The following is an 18,900-nucleotide window of genomic DNA, read 5'->3' on the forward strand; positions in this document are numbered from 1 at the left end:
TAAGTGCGAACGAGAAATTTCTCAATTTTCAGTAATATCTGTAGAAATGGAGAAAAAAAAAAAATAATAATAAAAAAAAAATTTAATTTTTTTAATAGTGTGGGCGTGACAAATTTGGGTGGAATCTATATGCCCAATATAGTTCCTGAGATCTCGACCTTCATACGTACGGACAGACGGACATTACCAGTTAGACTCAGCTATTGATCCTGATCAAGAATATATATACGGTCGGTCAAGAATTTGTACGGTCGGAAACGCTTCGTAATATTCATAATAAAATAAATATTCTCTATTGGACCGGCTGTAAAGTTAATAAAGGTGTATAAGCAGTTAATAGGGAATGATAAGTCCATAACGTCGTTAAAGACTCCAATATTTGAATGAATTATTTAACTGCCATCGAGACACCCTGTATTAAATTAAACATATTTGGTGTTTTTGGCACAAAAATATTTTTTGCCTGATAAGGAAATGTAAATAGGTTTATACAAAAGCATTTCTCAGTTCAGTCGTTAACTAGCATCCAAATTTATATAACGGCAATGGTTTCTCTCTCCAATTCTTCAATTTATACAACTGCAATGGTTTCTGCAGATATTTTGTGGGCGCTTAGACTATTTATGATATATACAGTGATCCAACCAATTGCCAGTTGTGAGCTGGACATTAAGTTGCACAACGGGCAAGTTACAGAGTCGTCTAGCTGGTTCCTAGGTGATAGCATCAAGTTTCAGTGCAATCGTGGATTTTCCTTACAGGGCAAGACGTGGCACCTTGGCGGCGGAAATATAGCGAAGCGATACTGTGCCAGTGAGTTGGCTTAAATAATATTATAGCCATAAAAACTAACTCATAAATAATTAAAATGTGAAACTTCCAGAGGCGGGTTGTAATGTTATTAAGAAACCGGACAATGGAAATGTTTTCACGGCCATTGATGGCTTAAAGGCCGAAATCGAGTGTGACGCAGGATTTGTTCTCAGTGGAAATTCCTTTACCTACTGCAATGGAACGACGTGGATCATTAAGTTGGGAGCCTGCCAGATGGCCAACAGTATCGGTGACTATTCCTGCGACTTCGAGAGGGAGGATCAGTGTGGTTGGGAGGCCAGCAAAGCCATACCACAGCCATGGAAGCGGATCAGTGCTGCGGCAGACTTTCGCAAAGATAAGTGTCTGCAGCAGGATCACACTTTCCAGAGCGATATCGAAGGACACTTTATTCGCTTGCATACGCAAGTGCATGCCTCCAGGACCTACCACTTCATATCTCCGATCTATCCCAGGAACCTCACGTTGGGCCATTCCTTATGGTTTCAGTTCCAACTCTTCATGTTTGGTACGGAATTAAGAGACCTGGCGATATCGGTCAAACCCGCTTTAATGGCGGTCGAGGATATGTGGAAGAGCTATGGACATATGTGAGCGAACTGTGTAAATTACCAAAACTGTAATTACATTAAATGTTACCCTGCAGCTACACCAAACTCACTGTGTCTGGCGATCAGGGACCAAACTGGAAAAGCCACTTGATCGCCATCGATGAGATGGAGTCGGACTTCCAGGTGGTTTTCACAGTCATGGACCCAAGCTCTATCCATGGCGACATTGGTATTGACGATGTGAAATTTATAAAAACCGAAACCCCTAATCTTTTTTAACATGGACAACTAGTAAAATCTCAAACCATATTGGGATTATAAAGTTCCGAATATCATCACCGAAATCGATACATTCTTCGGAGCCGTTATACAGTAATCAACAAAATAATGTTGTATTTCATTTATTTACTTTTTAATAACAATAAGAATGAATTAAGAATGATTAACAAAGCGGTTATCCGTACTTCCTTCAGTGAGAATCCGCCAGACTTCAATATCTTGCCATTGTGGGAGACCCGCTATTCGTCGCTCCGAATGGATAAGTTTTGATTCGAGAAAATGTCCACTTCAACTGAGTCTCAGTCTTGTAACAGCCTTCAGTCAACCCTATACACTAAGTTCGTAATATCTCGGCAACATGGAATTTTTCTGGACTCTGGCAGTGATTGTGATATATAGTGTAGGTCACATTCATGGACGTTGTGAAAGGCTTTCAAATTTGGAAAATGGACTTATAAATTATCGACCGAGAAATATTGTGAGGTTTAGATGCAATCGCGGCTACTCCTTGCAGGGAATGGTTATGCAAACTTGCGATCGAAACGGCTTCCTTAGAGGCGAAAAACCTTTCTGTGCTAGTAAGTGCCATAAATAAGTGCCTAAAAAACTTCCTTTAATTCAAAATTAGCCATCAATAAAGTATAAAATCGATTAAATATGTGAAAAAATAAAATGTTACAACAATTCAATTGTTGTTGCTAATGGAAAATTACTGAGCTTTCATTAATCTCGAAGTTTGGGACACAACTATTTGAAAGTTGTTGAAATTCTGAATTTTAAACATGTTACATTATTTTTTTAGGGAGGGGATGCGTGCAGCTCGAGGATCCGGAGAACGGACACGTTGAATCTGATCCCCTAAAAACGGATATCGTGTGTCACGACGGCTATGTCTTGGTGGGAAGTCGCACTGCCTACTGCGATGGAGAAGAGTGGAACACCCAGCTGGGATCGTGTCGGAGGAGCAATCACACCAGGGACCATTCTTGCGATTTCGAGAGCGAGGATCAGTGCGGTTGGGAGGCGGAGACGACCTTCCGGCGACCATGGAAGCGGGTCAGCACAGCATCCGATTTTCACTCCCTAAGGACGGGACCCCGCCACGATCACACATTTAAAAGCGGATCCAATGGTCACTACATGCGAATGGAAACCCAAATGGGGGCTTATGGAAGCTACCATTTAATATCGCCGATTTATTCAAGATCCCTCACCCTGAAGACCGCCTGCTGCTTCCGATTCCATTACTTCATGTTCGGAGCTGGTGTGGATAGTCTGGTGGTGTCCGTAAAACCCATTTCGATGACAATGACAACCATGTGGAATAGGTTTAGAGCCAAGTGAGTTTTGCCGGAGCGGAAGAGGAATTAGATTAGAGGGTGCAGGGAACGCGATAAATGTTGCAAATGTGGCTTAAGCATGACAACAATTCTACTGATTGTTTCCTATCAGCTTTGACATTGTCATAGTCATTGAATATCAGGGTTTAGTAGAAAACATGTTTTTAATTTGTTAAAAACATGTTAATGTTTTGTTTTTTGCTTGTTTTTTTTAGTTCCAGCAAATTTGAGATAGCTGGTGAACAGGGAACCCAGTGGCTGGAGCACACAATTACCATTGACGAGATGCAGGAGGACTTCCAGGTGATCTTCACGGCAACGGATGCAAGATCCCAATTCGGAGATATTGCAATCGATGATGTAAAGCTAATGACAGGCAGCGATTGTGGCACAAATGGATTTTCCACCACCACCGAACCACCGGCACCACCGACGGCCAGGAGCGAGCAACCACTGGTCTACGACATGATGAGTTGTTCAGGTCGATGCGGAACCTCATCCTTGGGTGCCGAATTAACCAGTCATGGTATAGTCATGGGATGTGGATGCGATGACGAGTGCCTTATGAATGATAATTGTTGCCTAAACTTTTTGGATGAGTGCGTTAAAGAGCTGTTCTCATCGCAGGAATTTGATCTAAGTTTCCCAGCACCAACTGCCGCTTCAACAACTACAACTACAACCACAACTTCTACAACTACAACCACAACCACAACTACAACTAAAAGGCCAACCACACCAACAACTACCGCAACCACCACCACAACAACAACAAAGCCCACAACCACAGAGCGAACAACAACAACTAAGAAACCGACAACAACTTCAACATCGCCGAAACCAACAACAATGACTTCAACAACAAGACAGTCTACAACCAGTTCAACAACACCAACGACAACAACCACAAGAAATGTGCTTACAACAAAGAAAACAACAACAACTCCTAAAGTGTATAATGCGACTAAAACAACCGGAACAACAACAACAGTTCCGTCTCTCAGTACTGTTAAAACGACACCAGGTAAGACTTATAAGCCTTTTTATTTGTATTATTTAATTGCAAAAAGATAATTTATGTTCGAAATAATTTCTAGTACATTGTTATAATTGTATCCCACTGGGATACAATTGTATAATCAGTAGTATACATCGTTTTCATAGAGTTGTATAAACTAGCCTGAGTAATAAATAACTAATAATATCCCACTTATTCATATAATTTAGGAGTCAACTCCTCAAATAACGTACGGAAGCGCTTCAGTTGGGAAGTTGATCCTGAGGACATAGCTGGCCACATGGACATGGGCGAAAGTGCCCCCAATCTAGCCTTAATAATGCTTTACCTGCTCGTCGGCGTAGTTCTAGTGATTGTTCTGGCCACCGTTGTCAATCGCTCCCTAATACAAATCAGTAGATCGAAGGCCAGCAGCGAGAAAGCTGTCAGTTTCAAGAAGGTATTCGAGAGTCTGAGGAGGCACAGGAAAAGAAATAGCATGGATCAGCCGTTATACGACATCGATAACGAGGATGAAGATTATTTCGAGGAAATGGGCGTGGACATACGCAATAGGACCGATCTATGAGGGTGATCCCCTTGATACCGAAAACCCCTATTTTCTTTGTTTATGCCTTTTGTATACATAGTTAGTTTCTAAAGATGTATGTACTAAGCAAATAAAAGCGAATCAGCAGCACTGATAATTTTGTTCTTACATTCATAAAGTATGGGGAAATAAAATCCGCCAATCAACTATGATAAGATCTCATAATCAACGCCGTTGGGGTACGGCTTCATTAGTCATTTATCGACTACAAAGACTTAGACGGTTTGCATCCAGAAGTACTTGCGTGATAATTCACACTAGAATCGGTAGCAAGGATCTTCTAAGTGAGCGCTACAAAACTGGTCGCTATAAGTAATGGTAAATTTAAAAACATGTGTAAATTTGGTCATTAAGAATATATTACTCAAATTACTGCAGTTATGGAAACTACATATAAATAATATTATTTATGAAGTCTAAGCCCTTTTTAAAAGTTATGCACTTCAGTCCATGCTATGCATAATAAAATGCAGCATTACGCAACATCCATTTAATTTTCTTAAAAGCGCTCAAAGCTATCGATCCCTCTATCGGACTAGCCCTAAGAACAACTATATGAATAACCCAATCAAATTAGGTTATATTGTGTTTGCGAAAAGGGCAAGAAAATTGAATTCGCGAAAGGCAGGTGGGAAGTAGCTGATATACTTATATGTACATTGTGAGGCCGGAAAGTTAACCCCTCGAATATGAATCACTTTTGGACGCATTTAACGAGCTCCGAAGGAGTTCCGCAGCCTGCCCGAACTCCGTCTATAATCAAATCTTGTGGGGAGTGTCAGTTACTAGGAAAGGCCTCCGGCTAAGAGTTCCTGCGGATTCTGATGCTGCTGTCAGTCAGTCCACCCCATGCCGTCCACTAGCACCGCCCTCTCCTTCGATTCCGGGTGTTGCACGTGTCCTGCCAGCGGCTGTTGCAACCACCGACTGCCGTCGAGCAAAAAGAAAACGCTAGAGACCCAAGGACCCAATCACCTAACCGAAAACCCAAGCCAAAGCAACCACCAACAGAGTTTTCCGAGTTTTCCGGGGCAGGCTCGTGTTTTAACAGCGGCTTTCGGTTGTGATTTACTGGCAGCTTAGCGTCTGGCACGGGACCAGTTACCAGTAACCAGACAACCGCTATCACACCCCTTCCACTACACTAAAAGAAATAGTACATATTTGGAGTAAATATAACAAAACCTTCACTTAACAAATTGTGTTTGATTTTAATTGAAACCTGCTATAACTTGATAAAGTTCGTTTTGCAATTCATTTTTCCTACTTTGTATTCTGTAAGTAAAATATATACGTTTCCTCGCCGTGTAAGAGCGATTTGTGCGGCTCTCAGCAGAATTATATTTCTGGGCATTTTATGCAATTATAGCTCCTGGCCAGACGAATCCCAGACCGAAAACCCCAACGCAACCCAACGAAATGATAAGTTTGCAGGCTCAACAAATTTTTACACAAGATTTTCCAGCCTTGAGTTTTCCGCAGCGTTTTGCATGCACCCTTGCCCGATTTTTGGGATTTTCCCCCACTAAAGCTCAATTTTTCCATGACTTCCTGTTTGCCATTGTGATTTAACGCCCGCCGTCGCTCTCTATCGACTTCTCACACATCATTTGGCGGCGAAAATTTTCCTGTTTTTTCCGCTTCCGCTTCAGGTTTTAATTAAAAAGGCATTTTGATGGCCCAGACAGGGGGCGTGCCTCGAGTTGCTGTTGCCGCATTTTCACCCTAATGCTCATTGAGGCCCTAATTAAATGGTAAGTAAGTCGGCTTATCTGCGAACGGGAGGGGTTAGGGATGGTTGAGAGGTATCGCTGGGCCGTATATATTTTGTTCGGCTGCATTGCCTGTGGAGCATCGTTAATTTCCAGGGGACAAATTTTTGCATGGAAAATGGCGTGGTAATGGGCGCTTCAAGGGGCTCACCTTATCTGCCGCATTCCGAACAAGCCCACACACATTGCCATAAAAAAGGGGACGCACCCTTGACACCCTGTTTTATTCCTCCCAAGTCCCTAGGCCTCTTGCTGTCCCATTCTTATCGCGGCAATAAATCGCATTAATTTATTGTTGTCGCCGCATATTTGGCGGCACGGTGGAAATCCCCAACCACCAACTCTTTTGCCCCTTAATGGGCTTGTCCACTAACTGGTGGAAATGTTAGGGTTTTGGGGAAAAACGACAGCAACTGCAATATTATTGTTTTCAAGTTTGCACTTTCTTCGGGGGCTTGGCCCACTTGACATGGGGAGCATAGACAGATACAGAAAACGAACCAGTTATGACCTGTTTAAGATACCTTTAAACACCTCAATACGCTGTTCAACAAAATATATGCACCGGTTAAGAGCATTTAGTAATAACAATTCAAAACTTAACTTTTATTATACAACAAATTGAATTGAAACACACATATTTAGTGCGAAATGTTGGCTCTGCAACAAGCTAATTTTATAAGTTTAGCATTCCAGCGCACTTTATTGTAAGTGCCTTAACGGCAGGGTATATATCATTCCGCAATACGTCCCAGGACATAAAAATGTCTCTGCATTACGTTTTTATTGTTTTCTCAATTCTATCAGCTGCGTCAGCATTTCAGTTTCGTCCTTTAATCTCCATGTGCAAAACTGTAGCCTAAGATCGCAATCGTAGGAGGAATATGGAAAATGGGCGACCCAGGGGCCTGCGAATATTTATAACACCACCGCTGCAATTTATTATGCAGTGTCTGGACATTGGTCAGTGGAAGTGGATGCGAAATTGGAGTGGAGTCCAGTTTTGGCTACTTTAACGTGCCACTCACCAAAGATGTCACCTTGTGTGGGTCTTCAGGGGGCCAAAGGGCTACAATGGGCACTGTACTGGCTGGCAAGGGCTGTTTCAGGCCACACACCGAGCCTGGCCAAGATTTATGCACTCAAGTTATGGCAAAGCAGACTGCAACTTTATCGGTGGCACTGGGACGTCGCACTTGGAGAAAAACATTCAGCACATCGAGTGTGAAATGTTAGTGAATCTAGACTTCGCCTTGCTTTTTTTACTGCAGAGAGTCCTTTCTTTTATATCAACATAATCCTATGTAGTGCTATTTACACATCGAAATAGTAAGTATTGCATATGAGACTTTATAAAGCACTGGTTTTCTTTTCGCTGTATACAGCTGGTTTTCCCTCTGCCAGCTTGACCAAAGGTTCTAGTTCCCTCCCCCGATTTTCCACCCCTCCCCCTAACTGCAGTTGTTGTTCCCTGGTCTCGACATTTCCTGTTGCCGTTCGTTATCAGTTTTCCAAAGTTGTTGTCGACTGCAGATCTTTTGCACTTCTTGTGTGTGTCAGGCAGTATTTTTTGCACAGGACGGTGGACTACATTTAAATGCATACATAGAGGAAGAAGTTTTCCCAATAAGTTGTAGAAAAGTTGACCTTCAAATAATATTAAGAACAATTTGTTAACTCAAACGAATTTTGTATAAATTGGAACAATGTTGAAGTGTGAACTAAATAAAAGATTTTATTGCAATATTTGTGAAGTTATTTAGAGGTATTTTGTTTTATTAGAAGTCCGCTTACAGCCCAAGCAAAAAATACATAAGCCATTTGGAAGCACAAGTTTCCCACTTCCCATTTTCAGCGGCGTCATTTTCGGGATCAGGATCATCAGCGTAATCACCAGAAGTAGCATAAAACTAATTAAGCATCACATTTCATTCCAATTCGGCATCTTGGTCCCCTGAGTATCCGCAAATGGCAGGAAAAATAATCTTGGAAACAAAAAAATGTAAGCAGCGGAAAGGAAAAACACAAACCGTAATCGAAATATAAGCCAAATAAATTTTCCGTTCACCAAATGCGCTTTCATAATTAATATGAAAAACAGGAGAAGGAGAAACAAGTAGCAAAGTCATAGCTGCCATGACAACAAATGGAAATGAAAACGGGAAAAGGGAAAATGGATGGCGGGAGTGCACAAGTTTTCCTTCCTTCAATATTTTCAGGGTCTGGCTTCCGGATTGATGTGGATTACACAAGGACTAACCTGCACTCGCATCCTTAACAGAATGAAAAGTGCAGCGAAGGCGGAATTGCTAAGAGTTTTGGCCACACTGAAAGAAATGCATAGTTTGTTCCTAAAGTGTTAATGTTATTTCACACAAGCACATTATAAGCTAAATTTGAAGAGGATTTTCGATGTTCTTTAAAAAATGTTGCAATACTGTTTTGTTTTGTTTTGAATACACTTCATTTAAATTTAATCTTGATAATGAGAAAACACAGCTACGTACTTAGTAAAAACACTTGAAATGATTTTCTTTCACTGCTTCTTTTCAAAAACATATCGAAAATCAAACAATTGTCTTTCTGACAATGGCACACAACATTCATTGTGCTGGCACACCCGGCAATTGATGTGTTGTTTTTCCATCAGCCACCAGCTGATGGAGGAGCTGGAAAAGCCAGAGGAAAATCTGGCGGGAAAGTCAGAAACGGGAAACAGAGAGGAAAGCCAAACGAAGCTGCAACATTGCATGGTTTAATCAGCAGCTTACAAGGGCAAACAAAGGGAAGGGAAAGCCAAAAAGTGCATGAATCGTGGAAAAGTGGGCAGAAAAGTGGGCGGGCAAATGCGATCAATCAAAATGAAATTGAAATCTTTTGCTCATTTTTGAGCTTTGCAAATCGGGGATGAAAGGAATTCTCGGTCCGGGGGAGAAAGATACAAAAATTGGGATTGAAACTCGCATTTGGCATTGCAGTTTGTCTTTGGCCCGACTTGGCTGCTCCAGCAACTGTGCTCCTCCAGAACCTGCTCCTGGTTCTGCAGGATGCTGCCAGCTCCGTTTCCCAACCTCCTGCAGCATTCCCACTCCCCTGCCATGTCAATCAATGTCAATAAAACAATTACTGTCACTTGCAGCTGGGCAACAGGCAAGGACAACCGAAAGGGAAAGGGGGTGGAAATGTGAGATGTGAGCGGTGAGCGGTGGGAGTGGGAGTGGCAGCGGGATGAAAAGGATGAACAGCCAACGACTTTGGACTTGGTGTCATGTTCGAGTAGCTGCATAAGGGAGCCAAGGGAGCAGCGAAGGACTACGGACGAGGATGTCCTACTCCCCTGCAGTTGTCCCAGCTGGAGTTTTCAAATCGAAGCGGGCTGGCCACTCAACAAAAACCCGCCCACATGCCGAGCAGGATGCACTGGCAGAAAACTGGACGAACTTCCGGTACCAAAACTAGTACAAGCTCCTGTTGGGAAAGAGCTTGGTCAACGATTTTTGAGTAATATTTCAAACCCATTAGGTTATATGGCTATCAACATTTTAACATTAATCGTACCGATCGTTTGTTTCTCGAGTGTAAGCTCCCTTTGCTGCAGTTCAGGAGCCAAGGAGAAAGTTCTCACTCTGCCGCATTTTGGGGTAAAGTGTTTGCGGTTCTGCAACCCTGCGGCCCCACTTCCCCTCCCGCTGCCATCACCCCTTATTGGCAATAAAGCCCGATGCCCCACATCCAACTCCACCGAAATACAGAACTCCACACCGCCGGAGAGCCCGACTCAACTCCATTGGCACTGTGACAAATCGTTTGCTTTAGACATGGCCTGCCATTGGCATAATCGTTCAGTCATTGCAGTTTCTGTTCCACAGCTCGACGTTTTGCTTGTTGTTACAGGGGTTTCATCCACCCCTTTTTCCGCCGCCCCTGGAGCCTGCAACATTGTATCTAGCTTTGAGTTACATTGTCTCCGCATCGAAGTTGCGTTGACAGCCTTCGACATTTGCTAGAGGTTTTTGGTCCTCTGCAGCTGCATGCATTATACATGAAGCTCAAAAACTCCCCAAAAAACCTTGAAAGTTCAGATGAAGGTGGCTATATCGGAGGCAGAAGAGCCAGGAAAAGAGAAGGGAAGTGGCAGCCAGGAGAAGTCTTACGGCAAGCCATCACAAACTTTGTGTTTAGCCGACATGCGAAATTAAAAGTAAGGGGCCGACTCTGGGAAAATCAAACTGAAACAGTGAAAGCGGCATGCACTTAGAGAAAAATATAATAGTAATATGTTGCACTTGAATTTTAGATAATCTTATATTTAACAACTAAGCAAAGAATACAGTTTTCACTTTTTTACTTTTGGTACTTTTTAGGTGCCATAAACTGCGATTGTGGTGCATCTTTCTTAAAGTGAACAGGTATTTAGGGAGCTTGTAAATATTTTGTTTGATTTAATAATTAGGTTTTGTCGAAGTGTCCAGTATTAGTAGCAGGATGAAAAATTCTGGGAGAATGCATTTGAAGGAGAGGACTCGGTTCGACTCATTACGAAAGTCTGGGATTGGATCAGAACTCACAGAAGTGTGCTGCACTCCGCAATAATCCGAGAGGCATTGAACATTCCTGCATCTAGTGCAATAATGGGAAAAAGTCCATGAAGGCCTGAGCATGGGACTCTATCTATCTAATGGATTGGATTGGTTTTTGTGAAAGCACACTGACTGAATAAGGAAGCCAAAAATACAGGTATTAGCAAATTGGTAATTCTGTTATCACATGACAATATGTTGGAGCTCTTAGAACACCAATCTGTATGCTAAGAATTGAAGGGACTGTACCATTGATCGCAGAAAAGCACTACAAATTACACGCTCGTCTATGAGCTAACACAACCAGAATTCTAATTAATTGATTGATTACGAATGCCTAATAGCTGACCACCCCTCCCCTTTGCCCCTGATGAATACAATTGCAATTAGTCCATTAGCTAATCGTCTTTGCCTCTTGACGGTGAATAAACCGAGTCAGTTCAAATGTATCTGACGGATGCATAAGTATGCATATGCTCGGAGTTCAGTGGGTGGGTATCTGGGCATCTGAGTATCTGTGACAGATTCCGCCCACAGATCGGATCACTGCATTATTCATGCAGACTGCATGCGGTTCCGAGACGGGAAACGTTGGGGAAAAGCGGAGAAAACGAGCGGTACGAGGTGGGAAAGTGACAAACGAGCTGTAAAAATTGTTCCACACGAAACCAAATGAAATATTCACGAAATTGTTGAAGGAACTGCAAATGAATTATAAAACGTGCGCGCTTACTGAAGGCGACAGATGAATAGAGATGCATTCGGGGCAGGGGATCTCCATCTATGGATAGATGTCAATGTTGATGATGATGTGTCGTTCAATGATGATGGATTTTGGCAAGTGTTCGAACGAAGGAAACACTCTCATGTCAATAGGAACGGAAATATATCGCAAAATGGGACAGTGAACGCTCAAAAGTATAATGTGTGAATATATTACATAAAAAGGCGGTGCACAGCTAATAATAGTTCAGCACCTCCTAGCTTTTTAGCCACGGATATCAGTCTGGACGAAGCCAAGGTTAAGTATACGCAGTGTTCGTGCACAGCTTCTTCAATGGAAGATGTAAAAACCTCAAGTTTTATAGATGATGTAGCTTGTGAAGGGTTCTAAATGTACTAACAAAGTACCATGAACATTTCTCTTCGATTAAACTTTGTCTGCACTTTTGTGCTCAAGACAAGTGCCGCGTAAAGTAAAACTAATCAAATAATCATAAGCTCCAATTTCAATTCAACAATTCCGCAACAAAGTGCCGTTCGCCCACGATTTTGTGGCACAACAAAGTCCGTCTACAAAGAGTCTTCGATCTGAGAAATCGAGAACTTGGCATTCCCATTTGCATTCTGGGGGAAAATTGCCGTGTGGACAATGCGGCGATGACTAGAAACGGGCAACAAAATGCCATAAAGTAGTGGCATTCGTATTGGGATGCATCTGCCACGGGCAGAGGCATAATGCCACAACATCGCAGTTGCATCCACCGAATTCCCGAACCCAACTCCCAGACATCGAGAACTCTTGTCGCCACTGACACGTAAACTATTTGGCACGCAATGCACTTGGCGACTTGCTGATGTTGACGCACATAAAATGCCAAATGCTGTGAAGGATGTCGATGGCTGCGCTCGTGCCTGTGCTGATGGTGATGGTGATGCTGAGGCTCCTCCTTTACTCCTACTTTAGACACTGCCCCTGTCGCCAGTATTTTGCAGCTTTCCCACCCCACTTTCGCTGGCGGAAAAGCCACCAAGCAATTTTCCTCAGGACTCTCGCTTCTGGCAGCGGCATAATGCGATTTGGGAATTGATTGCAGCAGGCACTCGACAAATGCGTGTAGGGGGTGCACAGCAAAAAAGCCGAAATAGATGCATTTAGGATTAATGCCTGCAGCACAAAAGCCATTTATAAAAAAGAAGCGCTAGGTGTTTCTTTATATAAGTCATATGTCTCTGCGATCGCTGAAAAGGCAACAACATTTTAAGGATACCCATTTTAGCAATAAACATAAGAAATTAATAAACTATTTCCCTTTTATATTAGAAATTTACGTATTACTGCGCACACTGTGAAATGTAAGCTATACTATTTTGGGATATATGCCGTTGTCCTGCGGTGTATGACTCTTTGGTAGAATGGGAACAACACTTCTTCACAAAGCATCAACTAGCTGAGCTTCCCCCGCACCAAATTCCGCACTCATTTTACGCAAATTACATTTCGCGTTGCGCTGGTCGGACAACCCCAAAAACCGAGCGGAAAAAACCACAAAAGGCAAAACCATTTGCTATACAGTTTTTAATATGCCATTCATCAGGGCGATGTGTGCGATGTGAGGGAAGCCACTTGTAGACTGTTTGTAGGCCTGTCACTCACTCCGACTTTATTGACGGGGCGTCCGCCTGGTCACGTGTTGGCAACAATTCAATTTGAAACTCGTAACTCCACCACCCGGCAACATTTCCCCAGCATGACGCATTCATTCATCCGCAGAGCTCCTCCTTCGATGAGCAATACTATCCCCTGTCCACTTGTCCCGTACACTTTTGTTCTGCAACAACTAACACAGGGGGGCGAACAACATGGGCAACTACTGTGGGCTGCTGATTGCGTTGACAACTTTGTGACATTGTGGGCCAGGACATAACGCAAATAGAGATGGGCCAATCACAGCACGCAGGACCTGCAGAAGTTCCTGCAAAAACATAGTTACCTAAACATTTCCAGGCATCTTTGATTAGCTATAATTACAGCTTTCGGTGAGCATCTAGTTAGAGGAGCTTTGTATACCCGTTACTCGTAGAGTTATATGGTATACTAGATTCGTTGAAAAGTATGTAAGGAAGTGTTAAGAATTTAGAATTTTTTTTTTAAATTTTTTTGATATAATATGATGATGTAGAAATTTTAAAAAAATAAGAAATGTCCCAAGGCTGAAGTTCTAAACTCAATAACTCAACTTAACCTAATCGGATTTTGAAGTGGCATACCTCTAATGTTTTTGGCGCAATTTTCTAAAGATCTGCATTCAAATTAAGAATTTTTTTTTTTTTTGATTTTTTTGTAATTTTTTGTATGGTATGATGTAGAAATTCATAAATGACCCAAGAATGAAGTTCAAAACTCCATAGCTCGACTTATCTTAATCGGATTTTGAAGTGGCGTACCTCTAAATGTTTCTGGCGCAATTCTCTAAAGATCTGCATTCAAATTAAGAATTTTTTTTTTTTTGATTTTTTTTGTAATTTTTTTGATATGATGTGTTGTAGAAATTCAAAAATGACCCAAGACTGAAGTTCAAAACTTCATAACTCAACTTATCTTAATCGGATTTTGAAGTGGCATACCTCTAAATGTTTCTGACGCAATTCTCTAAAGATCTGCATTCAAATTAAAATTTTTTTTTTTTTTTATTTTTTTTGTAATTTTTTTGATATGATGTGTTGTAGAAATTCATAAATGACCCAAGACTGAAGTTCAAAACTTCATAACTCAACTTATCTTAATCGGATTTTGAAGTGGCGTACCTCTAAATGTTTCTGGCGCAATTCTCTAAAAATCTGCATTCAAATTTAGAAATTTTTTTTTTTGATTTTTTTGGTGATTTTTTTGATGTGATGTGTTGTAGAAATTCAAAAATGACCCAAGAATGAAGTTCAAAACTTCATAACTCAACTTATCTTAATCGGATTTTGAAGTGGCATACCTCTAAATGTTTCTGACGCAATTCTTCAAAGATCTGCATTCAAATTAAAAATTTTTTTTTTTTTTGATTTTTTTTTGTAATTTTTTTGATATGATGTGTTGTAGAAATTCATAAATGACCCAAGACTGAAGTTCAAAAATCCATAACTCAACTTATCCTAATCGGATTTTGAAGTGGCGTACCTCTAAATGTTTCTGGCGCAATTCTCTAAAAATCTTCATTCAAATTTAGAAATTTTTTTTTTTTAATTTTTTTGTGATTTTTTTGATGTGATGTGTTGTAGAAATTCAAAAATGACCCAAGACTGAAGTTCAAAACTTCATAACTCAACTTATCTTAATCGGATTTTGAAGTGGCGTACCTCTAAATATTTCTGGTGCAATTCTCTAAAAATCTGCATTCAAATTTAGAAATTTTTTTTTTTTTTGATTTTTTTTGTAATTTTTTTGATATGATGTGTTGTAGAAATTCATAAATGACCCAAGACTGAAGTTCAAAACTTCATAACTCAACTTATCTTAATCGGATTTTGAAGTGGCATACCTCTAAATGTTTCTGGCGCAATTCTCTAAAAATCTGCATTCAAATTTAGAAATTTTTTTTTTTTGATTTTTTTTGTAATTTTTTTGATATGATGTGTTGTAGAAATTCATAAATGACCCAAGACTGAAGTTCAAAACTCCATTCCTCAACTTATCCTAATCGTATTTTGAAGTGGCATACCTCTAAATGTTTCTGGCGCAATTCTCTAAAAATCTGCATTCAAATTTAGAAATTTTTTTTTTTGATTTTTTTTGTAATTTTTTTGATATGATGTGTTGTAGAAATTCATAAATGACCCAAGACTGAAGTTCAAAACTCCATAACTCAACTTATCCTAATCGTATTTTGAAGTGGCATACCTCTAAATGTTTCTGGCGCCATTCTCTAAAAATCTGCATTCAAATTTAGAAATTTTTTTTTTTTTGATTTTTTTTGTAATTTTTTTGATATGATGTGTTGTAGAAATTCAAAAATGACCCAAGACTGAAGTTCAAAACTTCATAACTCAACTTATCTTAATCGGATTTTGAAGTGGCGTACCTCTAAATGTTTCTGGCGCAATTCTCTAAAGATCTGCATTCAAATTAAGAATTTTTTTTTTTTTGATTTTTTTTGTATTTTTTTTTATATGATGTGTTGTAGAAATTCATAAATGACCCAAGACTGAAGTTCAAAAATCCATAACTCAACTTATCCTAATCGGATTTTGAAGTGGCATACCTCTAAATGTTTCTGGCGCAATTCTCTAAAAATCTGCATTCAAATTTAGAAATTTTTTTTTTTTGATTTTTTTTGTATTTTTTTTTATATGATGTGTTGTAGAAATTCATAAATGACCCAAGACTGAAGTTCAAAAATCCATAACTCAACTTATCCTAATCGGATTTTGAAGTGGCATACCTCTAAATGTTTCTGGCGCAATTCTCTAAAAATCTGCATTCAAATTTAGAAATTTTTTTTGTTTTTGATTTTTTTTTTAATTTTTTTGATATGATGTGTTGTAGAAATTCATAAATGACCCAAGACTGAAGTTCAAAACTTCATAACTCAACTTATCTTAATCGGATTTTGAAGTGGCATACCTCTAAATGTTTCTGGCGCAATTCTCTAAAAATCTGCATTCAAATTTAGAAATTTTTTTTTTTTTATTTTTTTTGTAATTTTTTTGATATGATGTGTTGTAGAAATTCATAAATGACCCAAGACTGAAGTTCAAAACTCCATAACTCAACTTATCCTAATCGTATTTTGAAGAGGCATACCTCTAAATGTTTCTGGCGCAATTCTCTAAAAATCTGCATTCAAATTTAGAAATTTTTTTTTTTTTGATTTTTTTTGTAATTTTTTTGATATGATGTGTTGTAGAAATTCATAAATGACCCAAGACTGAAGTTCAAAACTTCATAACTCAACTTATCTTAATCGGATTTTGAAGTGGCATACCTCTAAATGTTTCTGGCACAATTCTCTAAGGATCTGCATTCAAATTAAGAATTTTTTTTTTTTTTGATTTTCTTTGTAATTTTTTTGATATGATGTGTTGTAGAAATTCATAAATGACCCAAGACTGAAGTTCAAAACTCCATAGCTCGACTTATCTTAATCGGATTTTGAAGTGGCATACCTGTAAATATTTTCGGCGGCCCCCATTTTAAATCCCGTGTCACGTCATATATTCCATCCGATGTGACCAGCCCTATTTGATCCAAAGCCTCGGCCAACGACGTCAGCATCGTCATCTCCATCGGATCAGGTCCGCCGGCCTATATGAGACAGCTCGTAAATCACGCAAATGTATGCACCCCTTGGCACGCCCCCACCACCCACAATTCAGAAGGGTGGCTGCCACCCATATTTACCGTAGCAACAACTGGCGGCGAATGGCAATTTTCTGCCCCTGTCAGTGGTTCCAGATGTACACTGCTCGAACATTCTTCGCCAAAACAGTAGCATTTTGACATTTTACATAGGTCGACATACTTCATCGTGGATATTTTTACAATTCAATAGAAAGACTCTCACGTCAAAGCTCGGATTTAATTTGTATTTTTATTCAAATGAGACCCTTAGAAATTGTAGACATTTGTGAGAATCTATGCCATTATATTTTTGCGGGTGTATTGGGTTCGTTTGAAAGGAGTGTTTCTTGCGAAACCCTGGGCGATTCCAATTTGAATGGTCGGAGGGCATCATTTTGGCATTGTGTTTATGGAAATTCCGGGCAGCTTCTCTTTTTCCCCAGCTTGTTCCATTTTTGCTCTTCCACTCATTGTTGGTTGCTTACAACGACGTAATTGCAACAATTTTCCGATGACGCAGGCAGTATGTCTGTCGGTTGCGCCCACTTTTCCGTAGACCGCCCCCCGAAATGCGGAGCGTCTGGATTTGCTTGATTTACTTGTTTGGGTTTTGATTTCCGTTTGATTTGTTCGCAGAGTTTTGCAGCTCTTTGCCGGAAAGCGTCTTTTGTTAATCGCCTCCATTACACACGGAGTCTGTCTAATGGTTTAATGAATTCACTGTCTGGCCTCCCATTCCCTCAATGGGAGGACACTCTCCATTCCAAGTCCTCATTTCGTTCGCTTTTACGAGCAAAACACTTAAATGCAATGGCCAAGGATATTTCACAATGGAGTGCGATTGCCGCTTAATTATGCGCAGGCAGAAGCCAGACCGAACCCCAAAACACAAAACCCAAAACTCATGCCCGAAAACTGGGATATAAAAGTTGAAGCCCCACAGATAGACTCTAAAAGGAGTGAAGGACACGGTTCGGCATTTCAAAAATTTGTGCGCAAAGGCTCAAAGACAACTAGCAACAATTATTAATGGGTGTAAGAGAACGGCGGTTATGATGAGTACGAACTATGGGAATACCCTGCATAATTAAAGTGCTTAGAACAATTAACTAGTGCTGATATCTAAGATAAGAGTCCCATAAATATAATATATCATAAGGATTAAGTGGAACAAGGAATATGTCATTGGGTAAGAGGGTTCCATCGCCGTCAGTTCGAATACTCCCTGTATATTTATAGCAATATGAACTGAGTACGAACTGAAGGGCCGGTCGTCTGTTCGACATCACTCCTTCCCTATTTATCATTACCGTCTGCTGCCGTCCTCTCATCTATTCAATGTTTGCAGTCATGGCTGATGTTAAAGCCAAGGCAATAAGAGAAACAAAAGTGGAGAAAGGAAAAGCCAGTGGGAAGCGAAGCGGGAGCTGAAACAGAAGCTTTGACCATCTTGGCTGGCATTTTCCATAAGGACTTTATTACTTTTTCATCTCGTTTCATTTCGTTTTAATTTTGTTATGAGCCAAAATGGCAATGGCACTCCACTGGCCCAACTTCATCGTTCTCTGGCAAAACAAACAAAAGTAAGGGGCGAAACAAGTGTAAGCAAGTGTAAGGAAGTGTCCAAAGGACAAAGGGAATTATGCCAATGAAAATGGAGATGACGACTCCCCTTTTGGTCGCAGTGAACAATTTTTAATTAAATTCTGTGTGTATTTAATACAAATATGAATAATTGCTTATGACAGACACCGTCGAGGGAAACAGATACTGGCATATACTCGTACTATGAATATGCGCAGGCAGTTAATGCCAACCGGCAGCCATATATATTATCTGTCTTAAAATAGAAAATGAACATAAGGCGCACATTTGGCATATTTTATGA

At 40.3% G+C, this 18,900-nt stretch overlaps 2 protein-coding genes across 2 annotated transcripts; both read left to right on the top strand.

Annotated features, from left to right (window-relative positions):
- Window positions 1–509: 509 nt before the first annotated feature.
- On the top strand, window positions 510–1,664 carry LOC6541717 (MAM and LDL-receptor class A domain-containing protein 2). The gene is made up of 3 exons (XM_001968604.3): window positions 510–813; window positions 884–1,424; window positions 1,481–1,664. Exons 1-3 carry the CDS (start codon window positions 546–548, stop codon window positions 1,662–1,664), a joined length of 993 nt encoding a protein of 330 aa, XP_001968640.3. The 5' UTR covers window positions 510–545.
- A 224-nt stretch (window positions 1,665–1,888) lies between these two features.
- Window positions 1,889–4,698, top strand: LOC6542174 (serine-rich adhesin for platelets). Its single transcript, XM_026978880.1, has 4 exons — window positions 1,889–2,242; window positions 2,467–3,004; window positions 3,220–4,028; window positions 4,232–4,698. The coding sequence occupies exons 1-4, from the start codon at window positions 2,023–2,025 to the stop codon at window positions 4,588–4,590; spliced, it is 1,926 nt and encodes a 641-aa protein (XP_026834681.1). The 5' UTR covers window positions 1,889–2,022; the 3' UTR covers window positions 4,591–4,698.
- The last annotated feature ends 14,202 nt before the right edge of the window (window positions 4,699–18,900 follow it).

This window comes from Drosophila erecta, unplaced genomic scaffold (genome assembly GCF_003286155.1).
Source record: "Drosophila erecta strain 14021-0224.00,06,07 unplaced genomic scaffold, DereRS2 tig00000055-arrow-pilon, whole genome shotgun sequence".
NCBI lineage: Eukaryota > Metazoa > Arthropoda > Insecta > Diptera > Drosophilidae > Drosophila > Drosophila erecta.